Source organism: Salarias fasciatus, chromosome 23 (genome assembly GCF_902148845.1).
Source record: "Salarias fasciatus chromosome 23, fSalaFa1.1, whole genome shotgun sequence".
NCBI lineage: Eukaryota > Metazoa > Chordata > Actinopteri > Blenniiformes > Blenniidae > Salarias > Salarias fasciatus.
In genome coordinates, this window is record NC_043766.1 from 12695719 (window position 1) to 12713824 (window position 18106).

General features: G+C 39.4%; 1 protein-coding gene across 1 annotated transcript in view; it reads right to left on the reverse strand.

Moving 5' to 3' along the window:
* The window catches only part of pde4ba (phosphodiesterase 4B, cAMP-specific a), a 147275-nt gene extending 134908 nt beyond the window's left edge, over positions 1-12367 (reverse strand). Inside the window, exon 1 of the mRNA XM_030082377.1 lies at positions 12302-12367. Coding sequence (XP_029938237.1) covers positions 12302-12343 — 42 coding nt within the window. The 5' untranslated portion in view covers positions 12344-12367. The remainder of the gene's footprint in view (positions 1-12301) is intronic.
* Between the last annotated feature and the right edge of the window lie 5739 nt (positions 12368-18106).

The following is an 18106-nucleotide window of genomic DNA, read 5'->3' on the forward strand; positions in this document are numbered from 1 at the left end:
CTGTGATTAAACACACAGAAGACACAGACAGACAAGCAATAGCTCCACAGCAGAGTATGAATACATAGCACGGCCATCACCTGACTGCAAAATCCGATAACTGACCAGAAAGCCATAAATATAGAGTTAAAAAAAAATTGAAACACGTGGATATACATAAGTATACAGAAAGCATTGCTTTCCAGGGCTAATGAGGCACTTGTCTAAAAATCATGGGATTCATTAAAAACATTAAAAAGTCAAAATAACCTTTCAAAGACGGCTCGTTCTTGAGGGAGTGAAGTGGAGACAGAAAGACAAAGTGAGATAAGATGGCGATAAGAGCTGCACTGCTCAGTGCCGAAGATAAAGAATACAACAGAGTGCTCTTTTACACCACAAGACTCCAGAGAGAGAAATAAGACACGCAGCACATGAGGAGGAAATGTAATACTCACGTAAAATATACATAGACCACAATTTCCACCTTGTATCTATCAGATGTTGTACCTAACATAATAGGGAAAACTAACAGAGGCGTGTGTCACACTATCTCAGTGGCAACACAAAGTTGTTTTTCCCCAATAGCCTGAAAATAGTTTCCACAGTTTCTGTATTATCATGTAAATATTTCTATAATGACATTCTTCATAGGACAGAAACTGTGATTCGTCCAAGGCCACCAAATGAGCCACTCCAGCTCTACAGCATATACATGTTTTCCTGAAAGAAAGGGCTGATTTGGAGAACACCAAGGCTGCAAAAAAAAAAGAAAAAAAAAGAAAATGAATGAGTCATTTCATTTCTTTCTGACTTAAAGTGTTTTTCTTGTCACTTCCAGAAAATTGTATGATTGCAAGAAGAATCTCATCAAGAGAGACGTGTGTGAATTGAGTCTGAACCAATTCAACCACTGATGAGTCAGACTCAAAGTAGTAATCAGATTTTCATTCACGTCTGTATTTCAAGAAAAGAAAAGCTCAGAACGTCATGAACACAGTCAGCAACAACTCAGACATTGCTATTTTTAACAATATCAGTAAGTGCACCAATTCATCACGTTGGTCTGTGATTCACCTGCTATTTTTAATTCAACCCTCAGTGTCAGATCCATCTAGTTATTTACGTTTCCTGGTAATTTAAAAGATAGTAACTACTTTTCTTTTCGTGGTGCCACTGAACTCTCAAATCCATTCAATACTGCGACATTGTTTAAAATTGATCTAAAAACAAGATGTAACCATTTTCAACCCCAACCCTCATTTTACTCACAATAAAAAAAAAAAAAAAATTATATGGTAAAATGACAGATCTCGGGGTATGCGGCTGGAGCACTTGGGGGGGCGTGCTGGCCTGGGGTGGGTAGCCGTCCGTGTGGGCGGGTTCTCCTGGGTAGTATGGTCATGGCCCTCTGAGTGGGCGGGGTCTGCTCTTGGGCTTTTGGGCCCTGGGCTCTCGGCTCTGCCGGCCGTGGACGTCCAGTGCCCGATGGGGCCGGCGCCTGCCGGTCTTGGCTCCCTGGGGCCCAGGCTTCGGGGCCGCCGGGGGTCCAGGCCAGGGCTTTCCTCTGCCCCCTTCTAGACCGGTGCGTGGACGTCTACCTGCGGGAGTGGCTCGGATCTGGGCTCTGGGATGGCCGCCGGTTGTCTGGGCCCTGAGGGCCTCTCTGGCCTGCTTCTGGTCTTCTCAGGGATCAGAGGTCATATTTGCATGATCATGCTGATCTTTAATCACTCTCCACATTCTACATGTGGACCCAGACTGGACTGAAGTGCTTTAAATTTACTCATGTCCCAATGTGACCTGCAATCATTAAATGTCCTCAAACTGCTGCTTTCACATACGTGCGTGCATGCTGGTGTGACCAGGACAGGTCAGACACAGAGGTCCATCAGTCCATTAGCAGCACTACTTGTTTTCCTGGGACCGCTAAGTACTAAGACAGTGGCTCATTAGTCCTTCATACATCCACATCATCTAAATGAGAACAATGTCTTTCACCCAGTAGACACGTGGATTTCTGTCTGCCAGGCCACACGACCTCCGATGCTACAGAAGATTGACATGGAGACAATAATAAAGCTCTGCAGTCTGGTTATCAGTTACATTTAAACTCACCAAACTAAAATGTTTTCATAGTACAGCAAAATGGTCCTTCTGCCAGTGCTTTCTATTCACCAGTCTGCTACAAATCCTTAGTTGAGAGCAATTTTATTACAATTACAAAGCTTTTATTACCACTGAAAGTTCTTTTTTTTTTACAACTGGATTGTTTAATCAGAATAAGAAAGTATTTATTTATTTATTTACTTTTGTTTTTAAATTTAAGATACAAGTCTAGAGAATTTCATTACACCCTGTATAATGATGAGAAAGATCATTCATTCATTCATTCATTCATTCATTTAGCTGGCTATTTTGTTCAAGCATGGCTTCACATTCATGACTGTTGCAGGGATTGAGCAACCTGAGAAAAGTCACACAGGCACAAGGAGAAACTGCAAACTCAACACACATTAATGTACTGTGACCACAGCCTGTGCTTCAAAATACTGCTTAAACAGGCTTTTCTTTGTAACAATATCCTTTTTTTCTGTTGGTTTGATTTATTGACGTTATTAAAACTAAAATACAATATTCTGAGGATGCCATGACCACATACATAGTGTCATGTAAATAAACTGCATTATAATGCTGTAAATCCATTATATATCAGCAATAAATAACAATTCACACTGCTTAGCGCAATATTTGTAAAAACATTTCTGAATGTTTTGGCTGATCTGTTAGTGTTGATCCGTGTTATGTGTTGTTTAAACAAATACCGTAGAAATGTAATTTTCTAGGATTTTCACAGGACCTTCTTGCAACTCCAAGTTAAAAAAAATACTCTTGGAAAATATTAAACTTACATTCTAGAAGAACATTAGAAGAACATGATATACCTAGCTAGAAATCTACACTCAATAATAATTTTTGCTCTAAACAATCACTTGTGCTATTTAAGTGTTTGCTTTGACTCCACATATAATGCATCATAGGATGGCTTTTGGAATCCAGCCCACTTCTCATTCGCCCCCTCGGCACTGAAATCCCTCCGCACACTTGCCTTTCTGACACCAAGGCAACTGAACAAGAGGGAGGAAATGAGGAGAGGAGCTGAGAAAACAACACCTGCTTCCCATCAGATAAAGAAGAGGAGGTATCGAGAGTGGGAGAGCAAAGGCAGGGGAGGCGGCTGATAAGGAATAGAAGAGAAAATAGACCGAGAGGAAAACAAGTGACAGGATAATACCAAGAAAAGCAGGAACAGCTGGGAGAGAGCATTAAAGGGGAGGGTTGCAGAGAGGGGTGAGTTAGGGAAAGAGAGCAAGGTCAGGATGGGGATAAGCTAAACAGGATGAATATGAAATGAGTGAGGGTGTACTGAAGAAGGAGGGGCAAACAGAAACGGGGAGAGACTGATTAGTATTGTATGAAAGAAGACATCTTCATTTACAACTGAACACAGCCTCCAGCTATACACACATGCATCTTGCACCATACATACAGCACATCGAGAACAGTACATCTGTTTTCTACCGCCTGGAGGGGAAACACCCACGGGTCTGTGTAAAAACTGAGAGCACACATAGAAAATGGTTTTCTGTTGAAGTGCTATAGTTTAAATGTTATAGTGGATAAAAAAATGAACAGTATTTGGTTGATACATGTCAGTGATTTTACTTTTTTTCAATATATTCTTCCATATTTACTACAAATGCACCCAATCTATCAAGCTTTACTTGTGCAATACTATTAAAGATTAATCTATTTATAAGTGTTCTACAAGTGTACAACTACATAAATTACCAAGAAAGTGGATACTAGTTTATTGAGTGGAGATTGCACTGTTTGAGTAAGCGGAGCAGACACAACACAGAACTGATGTCTGTACCTGGAGATTCTTAATGCCGGCTATAGGCACGTGAGACATCAGGTTCTGAAGCAGACCTGTGAAGTCATTTGTTCCAGTTTGAAAATACTGGAATCTTGCTCTTTTACTGAATGTACAAACTGATCAAATACTGGAAAGAAGATTTTTAACTAAATGTAGACTTTTTCTCTGTGTTATTTGAAGGTTATTATATTACTTATTTAAAGGTCTGGAAAAGACACACTGTCTTTCATGTTTTCATCCAAGGAAAGAGTAAGAGTTGTTGTCTGAGGTCATTTCAGGCTTAATAACTCTGTTCAGCTCGATTTATAGGCTGCTAGAAGTGATGAAATATTCCTCTGAGGTTGACTGAGGAACAGGATATTAATAAAACTGTTTGGTGAATTATTATCCTTCCTTTCTTTCTTTTATCATCATCTTTTCTTTATCACTGTGAAATAGACTGATCCACACGTCTCCGACAAGAGATAAAATAAATAGTATCCCCCTCTACTGGAAAATGCGTGACGTGTGATAAATTTAGCTTGTCAGGGGATCGAGAACAAAAACGCGCCCGTGTGATTTGCTGAGGGCCATTTTCAAATGATTTCGGTTTCATTTATTTAGTACCGCATGCGCGGACAATTTGTTGGAGAGAGCAAAGACAAGAGGATGAAAGAAAAGATGAGGAACAGACTGACAACCAGATGGAATCCGTCTTCTTCGTCTGTTCATGTATTTTTTTTTTTTTTCTGCGAATCACTCATCCTTCCTTCACCATTCCGGCTCCATAAGCAGCCGTCTCTCTACTTTCACTAAATTTGTAACGTGTTACAGGTTTTGTTTTTCACACTGTGGAAACTCTCACACCTTTTCAATCGTCAGGACATAACATCTCCATCATCACCAGCCCTCTGAAAACTACGAAATGACTTTCATTTTTCAAGAGAGACACAATTGCTTTTTGGGCTGATTTGTATTATATTAGCATAAACGGACCAGGAGAAGGTCAAATCTGATGTTTGAAAAATACTGGTGACTGCAAATGTCAAGAGGCATTATGAGAGCAGGAAGCACTACAGTACAACACATCCTGTGTGTTGCATGTTTCTAGGTGCACAACGTTGTGTATGTGAGCTTCTCTCCGTGACATTTTCATCAACATTTTCATTACTTCCACAAAGTGATTAACACAATGGTCTGACACCAAAAAGACCTTAATCTGACTCCAGTTTGTTGGTTTTCTCCTTCTATGCAAATAAAGTCTTTTCGCGTTTGGCTGGAATAACTGGTACCTTTAGGTGTGAATTCAGTGTTTCTCTTTAAGTTCCTCCTGTGATGAACTGATGACTGCCAGCTCGATTTTCATGTTGTCAGCATACTTTAAAAATATAAGAGTACTATGAATAGTATTGCATTATCGAACACACTGCTGTTCTCGTGTCCATTTATCAAACAAGTCCAGGTTAACTAAGTTGATTTCATGCTTTTCAAAGGAAAAGTATGTAACTGTGTAGTGGTTCATACTGTCACCTCAAAGACAGCAGTAGCATGGTTTTATTTGTGATATGGGGCCTTTTCAGAATTGTCCACAGGTACTCCAGCTTCCTCTCACCTTCTGAAAACACTGTTAGATTCATCAGTGATTGTCTGTGTCTAACTGTGTCTTTATGGTTTGCTCTCCTACAGACTGCTGACTTCATAGTGAACCTGACCTTTGTCCCAAAGGTTCAGCTTCAGCTACCTGGCAACCCTAAAGGAATGAAGTTTGCATGAAATCTTCCATTCTCCCGAGACATACTTGTGGATCTTTTACTAAAGTAAATGAGGTGGTTAGTTACACATTTCAGTATGCGGAAAAACAAAATAAATAACAAGCTAATGCTGTAACAAGCTAACTAGTATAATTAAAAATGTTGCACAAGCATTTCAGTCATCTGAATTCACAAAGCCTTTTTAAAACGAGTCTAAAACAGGCTTGTAAGCACAGTTCATCATACTGTAGCTGTTCATTGTTCAGTCTCGACTGACATATTGAACCGCCTCATTGCATTTTCCAAGTGTCACGGTGAACAGAAGAAAGTATGATCTTTCCTCATGCACCATTTCGCTAATCAATAAAAACCAAAATAAATTTGTTGTTTAACAGTTTTAGTATATTTGTCTCATCTTCTGGACTGACACATACAGGTATACATGAGAAACAAAAGAGATCTGCTTCATTGAATAGATGAAAAAAAGAAAGTGGTGGAATGACTGTAACAGTTTAATGTGCAGCTCCTGTGTCAGCCAGGACGCAATTAAAAACTGATTTGTAGTCCACAACTGTTGTTTTTCTGGTTGACAGTTGAATAAAAAGAAATATGGACTCTGTGGAGGATGTTGGTCAAGCTGACATCCATTATGAACATCAGCTCTCACCCACTGCACTGGGCGGTAGGAGCAGCTCCTTCAGTGGCCGACTGAGACACCCTCAATGCAGGAAAGAGCGCTACCGCAGGTCCTTCATCCCCACCGCTGTCAGACTGTACAATTCTACTATATGGAATATGAGCAATAACCCTGGACATAATGTTTTGCAATCATGGTCACTTTGAGCCTCTGTAATAGTAAATTTCTCCATGGTGAGAAAATAAAGGCTATTTTATTCTATTCTATTCTATATTCAGGATAATGACTGATATTTATGTAAATGATGATGCTTTTCTCCAAACATTATATTAACTTGCATCGCTCTCATCATCAGAAAAATAATTACAAAAATAATACCCATTTCCCACTGGCCAAAAAACCCGTTTAAACCAGCTCATAATCGGCTCCTTATGGCAGTGTGAAAGGATTTAAGCGCAATTTTGATCCGGGTCGATCGACCCTGCAAGCGACCTGGGTTTTAATGGGCTCGCCTCTGCTCGGCTTGAGTGTGAAAAGTCACAGCCGGGTCGACGCGGTAATTTACACGATGACGTTAACGTAGCATGGCTACGTTAGCACGCTTGGTGTTTTTGGACACAGCATGAGATATCCTTCGTCAAGATGACCCAGCATTGATAGCGAGATCAGAGAGCTTCTCTTGCTCCGTGGGGAAGAGGAGATTCGTCGACAGGTAACGAGGACTGTGCCCCTCTGCATTGTTTAGCTCACTGTGCTCCCTCGCGCTGATGATGTCATCAGCGTGGGACACCATCAGCGCAGGAAAACGCAGCCAAACAGCCCGCCAGCGATTAGACCCGGGTCTGCAGGCAGTGGGAAAGGAGTCAAATGCTGATTGTTGCTAGTTTCAGTGGGAAAGGGGTCTACGGTAATACAACTTAAGATTTTAAGTTGGATTGTGTATTATTCAGTTTTATTGTGATTTTAATCCATGAAATATGCTATATAATAAAATGTACTGCATTTCAACAAACAGACTAATCCCATTCTATTTATTTTTAACTATGTTTTATATGAAATATCATTAGGTTTAACTTAATGTAGTGATTTTCTACTTTATAAACAGTACATTTAACTAAAGAAGGCACTGGTCACACTTGTACAGGGTAAAAACATGAAGAGACAGACAGTCTCACACTCTCAGATTCATCACCAGCTGATTTAGAGTCAACAATTTAGTCCAAATGCAGTCACCAAATGTAAGGTTTAGGAATCTTTGAAAAGGCTGGTGTATCTTGAAGAAAACAAGAATGAAGGTGCAAATTCCACAAACAAAGTCCTTCAAAATACAGACTTAAACCAATGATATGTTATACGTATATCATTTCCCTCTTCTTCAATTTACAGGAATTCATTGCTGTGAGAATATCCCAGTGCTGTTCAATGCTGTACTTTAGTCAGTGTCTTCAGATACTTATTTCTGTTTATTGCAACACTGAATGTCTCAAGTTCTTCTTCTTTTCTTTCGCTTTTTTTTTTTTTTTTATTTTGTCGATGTGTCACATATTTTCTGAAAGTGTTGGAAGTCGGAAGCCCCTCACAGACTGAGACAGTAGGTCACTCCTGAATGATAAAGCATAAGGTCAGAGCAATACTAGACGCAAGACTGACAGGCGAGGTGCAGGAGGTCAAAATTCACAGAATCCCAAGGTGCCACAACCAGAGGAGTCACTGTTGCTGTGGCAACCAACATCAGCCCTCCTGACTGCTTACAAAACAGAAAGAAGTGAGCGGATGAGGGTAAATTACAGTCTGTGTTACTACCAATATAGAAACAGAATAAGGTGTTGAGATAGAAGTCACAGGGAAGAAAAATGAATGGAAATGGTCCACAGTGGCGTGGATTTGAAGACAGGACAGAGGCAGTGGTGAGCTGTCGCTGGCTAAAATTCTATGCTCAGCCTCCAAGATCTCTAATTGCAGAATCAACAGCTGTTCAGTGTGACCCACGATCCCTGTAAATACAAGCTTAACAGCCTGTGTTGGACAAAATGAGGTAGAGGTAGAATAACAGGAAAAGAGATGGACCCTGAAGGATGTGGACAAAAATATAGCAAAGAGCTTAAACAAATAAGAAACAAACATGTCAGAAACAACAAACAGCAATATTAGTAATTTGTTATGAACATGAAAATTACCTGATCCAACTGTCATTACCAACATATCATTGGTAATCATTGTTTTAGAAACTGTTATATGTGCATGAATATTAATTTAACAGCATATATATATATATATATATATATATATATATATATATATATATATATATATCTTTTCATGCTTATTTTGGAACATTTCACTGACCCGCATTCATTTTTTTACTGACCACAATTTTTTCAAACATCAACAATAAAAATTACCTCACTCCTCCTATCAACCAGACCGTAATGACAGCTTAACTTTAAAACAAATGAGTTTTTTTCCCCTAAAGCAGGAGAAATCCCCATATTGCGAGTGTGTGAAAAGATTTAGATCCCCATGGCAGGAATAAACACATGTTCGCATACACTCCTACAGATGGAGAGTCAGAGCTGATCAGATCAGAGCTTGCGGACTGCGATCTGCATGGGAATGAGGTCAATGGGTCTGTGGGGTGTACAGACATTATTTAATCCATCTGCACAACAAACTGTCCAGCAGCACACACGTAACACACAGTTCAGCACCGTTGGCATGTATACAAAATCCTAATCACCTGCATGTACATACATACTCAACCAAACACAACCAAGGTAATCCAGTCTGGTAAAAACAGCTGCATGATGCCATGAATCACGAACACAAACCGCCACCAGCACATCAGCTCACATTTACATCACTTAAATCTAAAGTAAGCCGAGCTTCATCAGCTAAACCAAATCCCCTCTGCGAGAAATTAGATCAAATAAAAACATCCAACCTGGACATACTTAACCTCACTGAGTCAGAAACGCTTTTACTGTAAACATGCCCGCTTTTTTGTACGAGGCTGATATGTACGCTCATCCACCAACACATAGATGTGTGCTTTAGGCCATCCATGTACATAAACACATCATGAGTATATCATATATGGACTTCATACAATCCATCTGGGTGCTCACACTTTGTGCAGTTTAAAGGTGTGAAGTCCTAACTGTCAGCACAGTCCTCACTGTACTTTAAACACAGTCTTTTTCTTTTTAGCATACTTACTTCTTAAGTTTACTGAGTTGTACATGATACACAACACAACAATCACAGCATGGCTTGTGTACTACTTGAGAGATGATTGAAATGTATTAGAATATGGTTGAGTGTCAGCTATGGAAACACTTACTTCTATTTCTTTATTTATATTAATCTAATTCTTAATTTTTTTAAAAAACTAAAATGCATCTTCATGTTTTACAGAGAAACAAACAGAACAGACAGGAAATTGCCACAAGCAGCAGTTTTTTCCTGAGTGAAGATGCTTTCTTAAAACCAAAGGTCAAAGGAGAACGACCAGACTGGTCTAATGTAACAGGCAACTGTATCTGAAATTGAAAAAAAGTGAAACCTGTGAAAACAAGAAATTTTTGAACTGCTTCTTCAAGTTGATGAACCCAATCTGAAAACTATCACCCGGTTAAAACTCAGTCAACAATAAACACAACAACAGGCACCCTGCCTGCTCTGTATCAGCAGTTTAACCTGGTAGGAGTGGGTTAAAGGTGTGTGAGATATTATCTTGGTACATTTCCAGGTATTAGTCTCAGTTGTGTATACTTTAACACTCAGTGTGCCAGTTATGTTACAGTCAGAAGACCTGAACAGACACCAGATTTCAGTCAGACAGTTTATTTTTTTGGATGCAGCGGACCAGGTCAATAAAATCATGGATGTGCAGTTACAGCACCTATGTGATAGTATCATATTAACAGTGAAGAAAATCTCAAAGAAGAGTGTGATATTCCTGCTTTAAAAACATATCTTAGGTTAAGTATTGGGTAACTGTGCATCATGATTGTGGAATTGAGACGATAGCATCAGTAAATGTATAAAAACAATAAAATGATGAGGCTTTAACAGCCTGGACATGTCACACTGAATCACACACTGAACACAAACAGTCAAAATACTGGACTAGAGCTGCACATTAAATTCACGAGTTTAACCAATTGGGACTGAAAAGCTATTTTTCAGATCCTCTTTTTTTTTGGGATGCCTGCATTGTCCTGAATTGCTTTTTGTGTGTTTTCTAAATTTAACTGTGTTCTTTTTTCTTTTTCCTCAGGGTTTACATAAAAAGCAAATGCTTACACTCTCCCATCCACCTCTAACCCCTACGGCAACATAGCTCCACTTGATTTTCTTCTAAATCGCACCCAGTCTAACCGCATCCAGCACGAAATCATATTTTCTAAACACCACGGATCCCTGGAGTCTCCTGACGTAAGTCATTCTATCTTCCCATAATACACTAAAACCAGTAGACTGCTGCCTCGCGACATACGGCCACAGGTCATGGTAGCACACACTGACCTCTGGGATCTCAGGTGTGCCATCATGAAGGTGTTGCTGACCTGCCTGACAGGTGATACCATGACTCCAATCCCACTGTCCTGCTGAGCTTCCAAAGCTGACTTTACCCACAGGAGAGAAATGTCTCTATTGTTTTATGTGCTTTTATGTTTTTATAGTTAGATGCCAAGCAATCTGTCTCAGATCACATTACTTCAAACTGCTAAACTTAGAGGTCGAGCGCAGTGAATCGACCAAAATAGAGTGACGTGCTGATTTCAAGGGTTCAGTAATCAAGGGGAGGTAAACTCATATTTACACAGGCTGTATCCTCAGCGGCCTGGAAGCAAAATACTCCAGCCATAATCTGGTTTTTGGTGTAAATGCTAAAACACCTTTTAGACAATTATCTTCAATAACAGAATGTTAATCCAAGTTACAGGGCAGAGAGAACAGAGAGACAGAAACAAGCAGACAAGTTACTACTTGAGAGAAAGTAAGTTTTTAAACAAAGCAATGAAGGAAATAATGTTTAACATGGAGAGCAAAAGATAAAGTCAGAGCAAGATTAACTAATGCACACACCTACACTGTCAGCTATGGGCTGCGAGAGCTAAAGACACCCACAGCCACTGCTGAGTGGCTGATATGTGATAATGCTATGTGCAAACTTGAAAGTTCATATAATTAGCTGTTCCAAGAGTGTTGAAAAAGCAATGCAAATGATTTGTAAAATCACCTATTCTTTAGTGTCATTGGAGATTTTGTGTAAAGATTCAGATACTTATTCAGTATTCGACAACAACCAGTTGTGTCAAGTATTTTCATGTCTTATTCGAAACATGGTCATGTTGAAATACTAATATGCTCATGCGTGCGCTGATACGCCATCAGCAGTTTAAAAAAAAGACATACATTAGGTGCAACTTGTGTTAACTGAGAGCTGGTTTCCCATTGGCTACCCATTGCTCAGTTTAAACATCACACTAGCTCAGTTACCCCTGTGAGCCCAAAAAAAAAAGAAAAAAAAAAAAGGCAAAAGAATAAAGAGCAGTGGATGAAACAAGAAGATAGTAGAGCACTCAGAAGATGTACTCTTTGAGTGCCTCTAAGAGGCAAGAGAAGAGACTGAAACAGTCATGGTGGAGGAAGACAGAAGCAACTAAAGCAGGAATGAGCTTTGAAAACACAGACAGATCCACACAGAGCCTAAAAACTGAACGCAATGCCGCTGAGGTATTGCTATCAAAGATTCTCTTTTATCCAGAACATATTGTAACTGGAGGGCAAGAAACGTATTTATTAAATTCTGAACTGAAAGAGATTTTATAGAATAAATAATACTGAGTTTTTTTAATGTTAAAAATAGAGAGTTTGGACTGATTCCTTATGGTTGGTCAAATAAAAACTTTGGGGGGGATGTATGTTGTGAAAATTTGTTTAATAAACGTCTGGCATGCAAAAAAAACGAAACAACATAAGAAATACATCAAGGACAAAATTACTTACATTATTAGGAGACACTGTGAGGACGCTCCTGCTCTTCCTCATCTTTGCTTGAATATCTTTAGGTCACACTGGCTTCACATGCAAACCTGCAAATGCAAATAACAGCAATTAGTTATTGTTTTGTATGCAATTAAAATTAAGAAATATTTAGAACTAAGCACAACCGTTTATCATCGAGACGCCACCTGAAGATATTGCTGCTCTTTATAAAATGCCAAACTGTCATTCTTTCCTGTCATATACAAAACAAAATAAATATTATTTTATAACGTAATCCAATATGTCCACAGGAAAAGGACCACAAACTACAATGAAAGACTACCGTATTTTTGGGAAAAGAGCTATAGAGCCATGTTTGTTATGATCCTGATTGTTAATGTTCTGATTCTTATAAATAGTAGGTGGTGCTGCATTTCAGTGGGATGAGTCGGCTCATGTGAATATGAAGTGGGTGGGAGGAATGGCTCTGGATGGACGTCAGTATGGACCACAACCTCCTCTCTGAGACCACTTGAGTCCATTTTCAACCTCACAACCTCACTGGCCTTGAAGCTTGTTTGGGTCCGTCACTCTCAGCCTGCAGCTTCGCATGCACCACTATGTGACTGCATGCATGGTATCCATAAAAAAAACAACAGAAGAAAGAAAACTACGGAGCCCGGGACATGACATGGTAAAAAAAAAAATTAAATTGTGGCCACGAATTACTAATTCGTTCCCACGAATTAATAAATCGTGCGCACGAATTACTAATTCGTTCCCACGAATTACTAATTCGTTCCCTCGAATTAATAAATCGTGCGCACGAATTACTAATTCGTTCCCACGAATTACTAATTCGTTCCCTCGAAATAATTAAATCGTGCGCACGAATTACTAATTCGTTCCCACGAATTAGTTATATCATTCATATACTGAACAGTTCAGTAAAGTTGGCAGCATATTGACAGATACGGACTTTCAGTCTCAATAACTCTTTAACAAAATGTCAGTAACATACAAAGGGCGCCTGCATCCCATGTTGTGAGGTGGACGATATGCTACAAGTTCATTTTTATTAAAAATGTCTGTCTATCAAGCAGCAGAAACAATATTGGTTTCAATCAGCACCCGGTAGTGCTGCGGGCTTCAGGGACCGTCTACAATTTACAAGACGCAGCAACAGTGAAGACAAATAGCTCAAAAAAACAACAAAAAAAACCCAACAACTAAAACAACAACAACAAAAAAAAACACGTAATACCACCACTGGGATTTACTACAGTGTCACCATAATCGCTACAACCTTCATTTGTCTCCTATCAAATTTATTGGATATGGTATTTGTCTTCACTGTTGCTGCGTCTTGTAAATTGTAGACGGTCCCTGAAGCCCGCAGCACTACCGGGTGCTGATTGAAATCAATATTGTTTCTGCTGCTTGATAGGCAGATATTTTTAATAAAAATGAGCTTATAGCATATCGTCCACCTCACAACGATGGGATGCAGCGCCCTTTGTATGTTACTGACATTTTGTTAAAGAGTTATTGAGACTGAAAGTCCGTATCTATCAATATGCTGCCAACTTTACTGAACTGTTCAGTATATTGTAATGACTCTTGAGTCAGTATTAGTTAAATGTGCTGTTGCACCATTTTTCCTGAGGGTGGCACTCTAGGATTAGAGAGGTGGCTGAAGCCAGCCTTTTGCTGTTGTTCATGGACTGTTGGAAAGAGTTAGTTTTTGAGAGATCGGCGTGGGTTACGGCCGTAACAGTAGCCCTGTGTTGCTGTTTGTTTTGCCTAAGTGCAATAAAAAGAGCCGTGTGGAACGACCTGGAGACGTCTGGTGCTTCGCAGATTGCAGAACGTTACAATATGAATGATATAACTAATTCGTGGGAACGAATTAGTAATTCGTGCGCACGATTTAATTATTTCGAGGGAACGAATTAGTAATTCGTGGGAACGAATTAGTAATTCGTGCGCACGATTTAATTATTTCGAGGGAACGAATTAGTAATTCGTGGGAACGAATTAGTAATTCGTGCGCACGATTTATTAATTCGTGGGAACGAATTAGTAATTCGTGGCCACAATTTAATTTTTTTTTTTACCATGTCATGTCCGGGGCTCCGTAGAAAACAGACTGGTGTGCTGTACAGAGAACATGATTGAACTCATTGTTTCATTCACTTTTTTTTATTTTTAGTGCAGGAGATATTATGTTATTTCACTGTAACACAGGCTCAAACTACAAATACAAATGCTCACCTGATACTAAGCTCACCTTTTCAACCGAGCATTTAAGCAAAATCACTAATTAGTCAAACATGTGGCAGCAACTCAATCTATTTAGTTATGAGGACATGGTGAAAAAATCCATCACAAATACAACAGAGACATTGACATTGTTTAATAAACTGACACTAACCAGAAATATATAAGGGTAAGATAATTTGCAGAAATTATGTGAAGTGACTGAAGTCCAGGTAACTTGCCTTTTGCAAATACAAAAATAAGGCAAAAATATTTGCAAAATATCCAAATTGAATACACATAAAATACTCTTGTAAGATGTAATGAAAAACATAAATGACATGAAAAACTCTACAGAGCAATGAAAATCTGAGTGAGGATATTGGAGGGCTGGAGTCGATCATAGCTAACGCAGGCTGAAAGGCAGGGTGCAGGTCGTCCAGTCCACAGACGTAACATGGAGAGACAAACACTAACCCTCACTTTTGCCTGAGGCCAATTTTTGGAGTCACCAAATAACCTAACAAGCATTTCTTTGGATTGTGGTAGGAAATGGAGTACAGAGAGAAAATCCCTCGCAGTCACAGAGTAACATGCAAACTCCACAGAGAAAGAAGCTGCCAGCCAGCAGGTTTGAAGGCGTGACCTTCGTAATGTGAGGTGACAGTAGCTCACAGTCAGTGGTAGTACTGAAAAGAATAGAGAAACACTTAAACCCCACTCACGCCATTTTCACTCCCACAGACGGAACGCAACCCTGCTCCATAGCTGTTCATGTCAAGGAGGGTCAGCTGACCTCTCTACGTTCCACAGAAACAAATCTGACTCTGATCACCCTGGAAGTGGGAAAAGTTGACCCCACTAACTCACTGTCGCTATAACGCGCACATCCTTCCTCAAAATAAAGACTCAATATTCACAGAGGGAGTAGATTCGGTTGACAATTCAATGAAAGTGATGCTGAACTGGAAAGGCACAGAGAGGAAGGACCTTCAGTGGATCTGTGGGGAAAAGGACGTTTGTTTCCACAGGAGTGTGGCCTGACTCAGTTTAACTTGCCGTGTCTGTTGTTGAGGATTTCACCGACATGACGACAGAAAAACTGCTTCCTGGAATTTGAACCCACAACAGCGTGGGTACAACAAAATCTGTCAATTGCCAAAAATCAGATAAACTGCACAGTTCTGGTGACAAAACAGTACGAGAAATATCACGGTTAGTTTTATGGACAGTGATTACCTGCAAAATACAGTTACACAGATTATAATTCCCACAACTAAGATGTTCAAAAATCAACACTTCTATCCCTACAGTATCTCATCCAAACAAATTCAAGCTGCAGCGAATGACCTCGGTCATTAACCCAGGGTATGAATATGATCCAAGATGGTGTCTACACCATTCAACATTTCATGAAAAGCACTGCTTTCCCAAGACTACATTAAAATATTATTCACTAACTTAAGAACAGAGTTAGAAAAGTTTCCCATATATTAATGTACATGAAAAGGTCCCCAAAGTATAACAGAAGAATGAGCGAAAAATTTAAAAAAATAAGACATCACAAGAATTTCCTCTAGGGATTAATAAAGTATTTCTAATTCTAGTGTAAGGAGGCATGGGAACTACATCACTAAAAACACACATAAATCAGCATCAGAGTTAAGAAGAGTACTTAAAAATTTCCTGAAGTTCAAGCAATCTTGCTTTAGCTGAGCATTACTCAAGCAAAATTATTTCAGTAAGCGTAATAAAGCAGTTTGATTAAATCTAATCAAGTAGACAGTGATTGCTGATAAATCTCGTTGATGTTGAATTATTATGTTAAAATAAAAGACACAATGAAACAAAGCAAACCCACTCAACGATTGAAATGCAGATTTTTTTTTTTTTTTTTGTATCAAGCTGTCTCCAAACAGGAGACTGTAATCATTTGAAGAAGGCATATGTATCCTGTTACATCATAAGACATAAACGGTATAAAGGACAGTTTGTGTCCTTGATGCAGATGGATGCTCAAGCTTGAACAGACCACACATTGTAGACACCCTGAGGACATGTAACATGTTATTATATAAAATCCCTTCCATCACACAATCCCAATTCCCTGATAAAAAGCGGAAACTGCTTTCACAATCAGATGTTTCAGGGAAATAAGACTGCTTACTGAGATTATATCTAATTATTGCAACGAATATTCATAGAATTGATTTTTTGCAGTCTCGAATGCTCAAGGATAAAGGTTCCTTAGCAAGTTCATTTTCTGCTCACAAATAACCAATATCCATATCTGTTTTGTGACCGTGTGAACGTTCCAATTCCGATTTTTTTGCACACCAGACCCAGGCCTCAATCATATGTGGCATCAAATCCGATAAGTATCTGATGTCTTTCAGTGTAATCACTGTCTGAACAGTCCAGTCCTATGTAAACAACTTCCTTTCACTGAAGACTGATTGCAGTCACAAATCTGTGCCGAAGAAAGCGGCATGGAGAAAGCTGTGTTCTCTTTAGTCCATCCAATCTCCTCTTTCTTTCCCTCATCATTTCCCCTAAATTTTGTGGTTTCCTATCACACAACCACTTGGAAATGGATACACCCGTGCTGATAGGGAAAAAAAATGCAAGATTAACTTTTTTACAAGTCATTATCAGATTGTAAGCCTTGACTGTTGGGTCACTGGATTCATATTTTTTGGCTCGTTAAGCAGCACCCTTGAAAAGCTTGAATAATTAGTTCATTTCACAACTTGAATATCTAGTTCATAAAGAAAATATAGTGGCTGCTCCGCAGAGACTAGAATCTGCGGTAGTTATCAGCAGATAATTAGTGAGTACAGAGGCAATTTGTGATTTACAGCAAACCAGACAATTGTGCTTGGCAGCACAGACGTAGGAAACAGTTTATGAGCACCGATTAGCACTGCAACCTCAAGGGAATACAGCATGGTTCTAACAAGGAGAGAGTGTGTGTGTGTGTGTGTGTGTGTCCATGCACATACCCGTGCACCTCCTAATTAGCATTATTTCTACCTCATTAACAGCATTAGGGCAGACAGGTGTAAAGCCAGTCTCTCTCTCTCTCTACCACACACACACACACACACACACACACACACACACACACACACACACACACACACACACACACACACACACACCAAACAAAACATTTTACAAAACTGCAAAAAATACACATTACTAAAGTTTCAGTTTGTGTGGATGTGTGTTTAATGTTATGGCAGTATCATCAGTGCACCTATCAGCTGCAAGGCACAATCATAGTTTAGCGATAGCATATTGTGCTCCTGTACAGTACGTCCTGAGGCAACACGTTTAGAGAATAGAATAGAGATGTGGCAGAAGTGTAATGTAGCTGTGACTTATAAAGTACTGTGAAAGTGTCAGATACACTCTGGTGTGTCATGCTGGAGTCAGACGGTTGTCAGTCATGAATCACCTGGGAGATGATTAGGGAGGGAGGTGAGCCCTCAATGGGGAGTGAGTAGGAGGTTAGTTTGGTCCCTGAATCATGTGACAGAGTCCCAAATTAACAGGGTAAAGGTT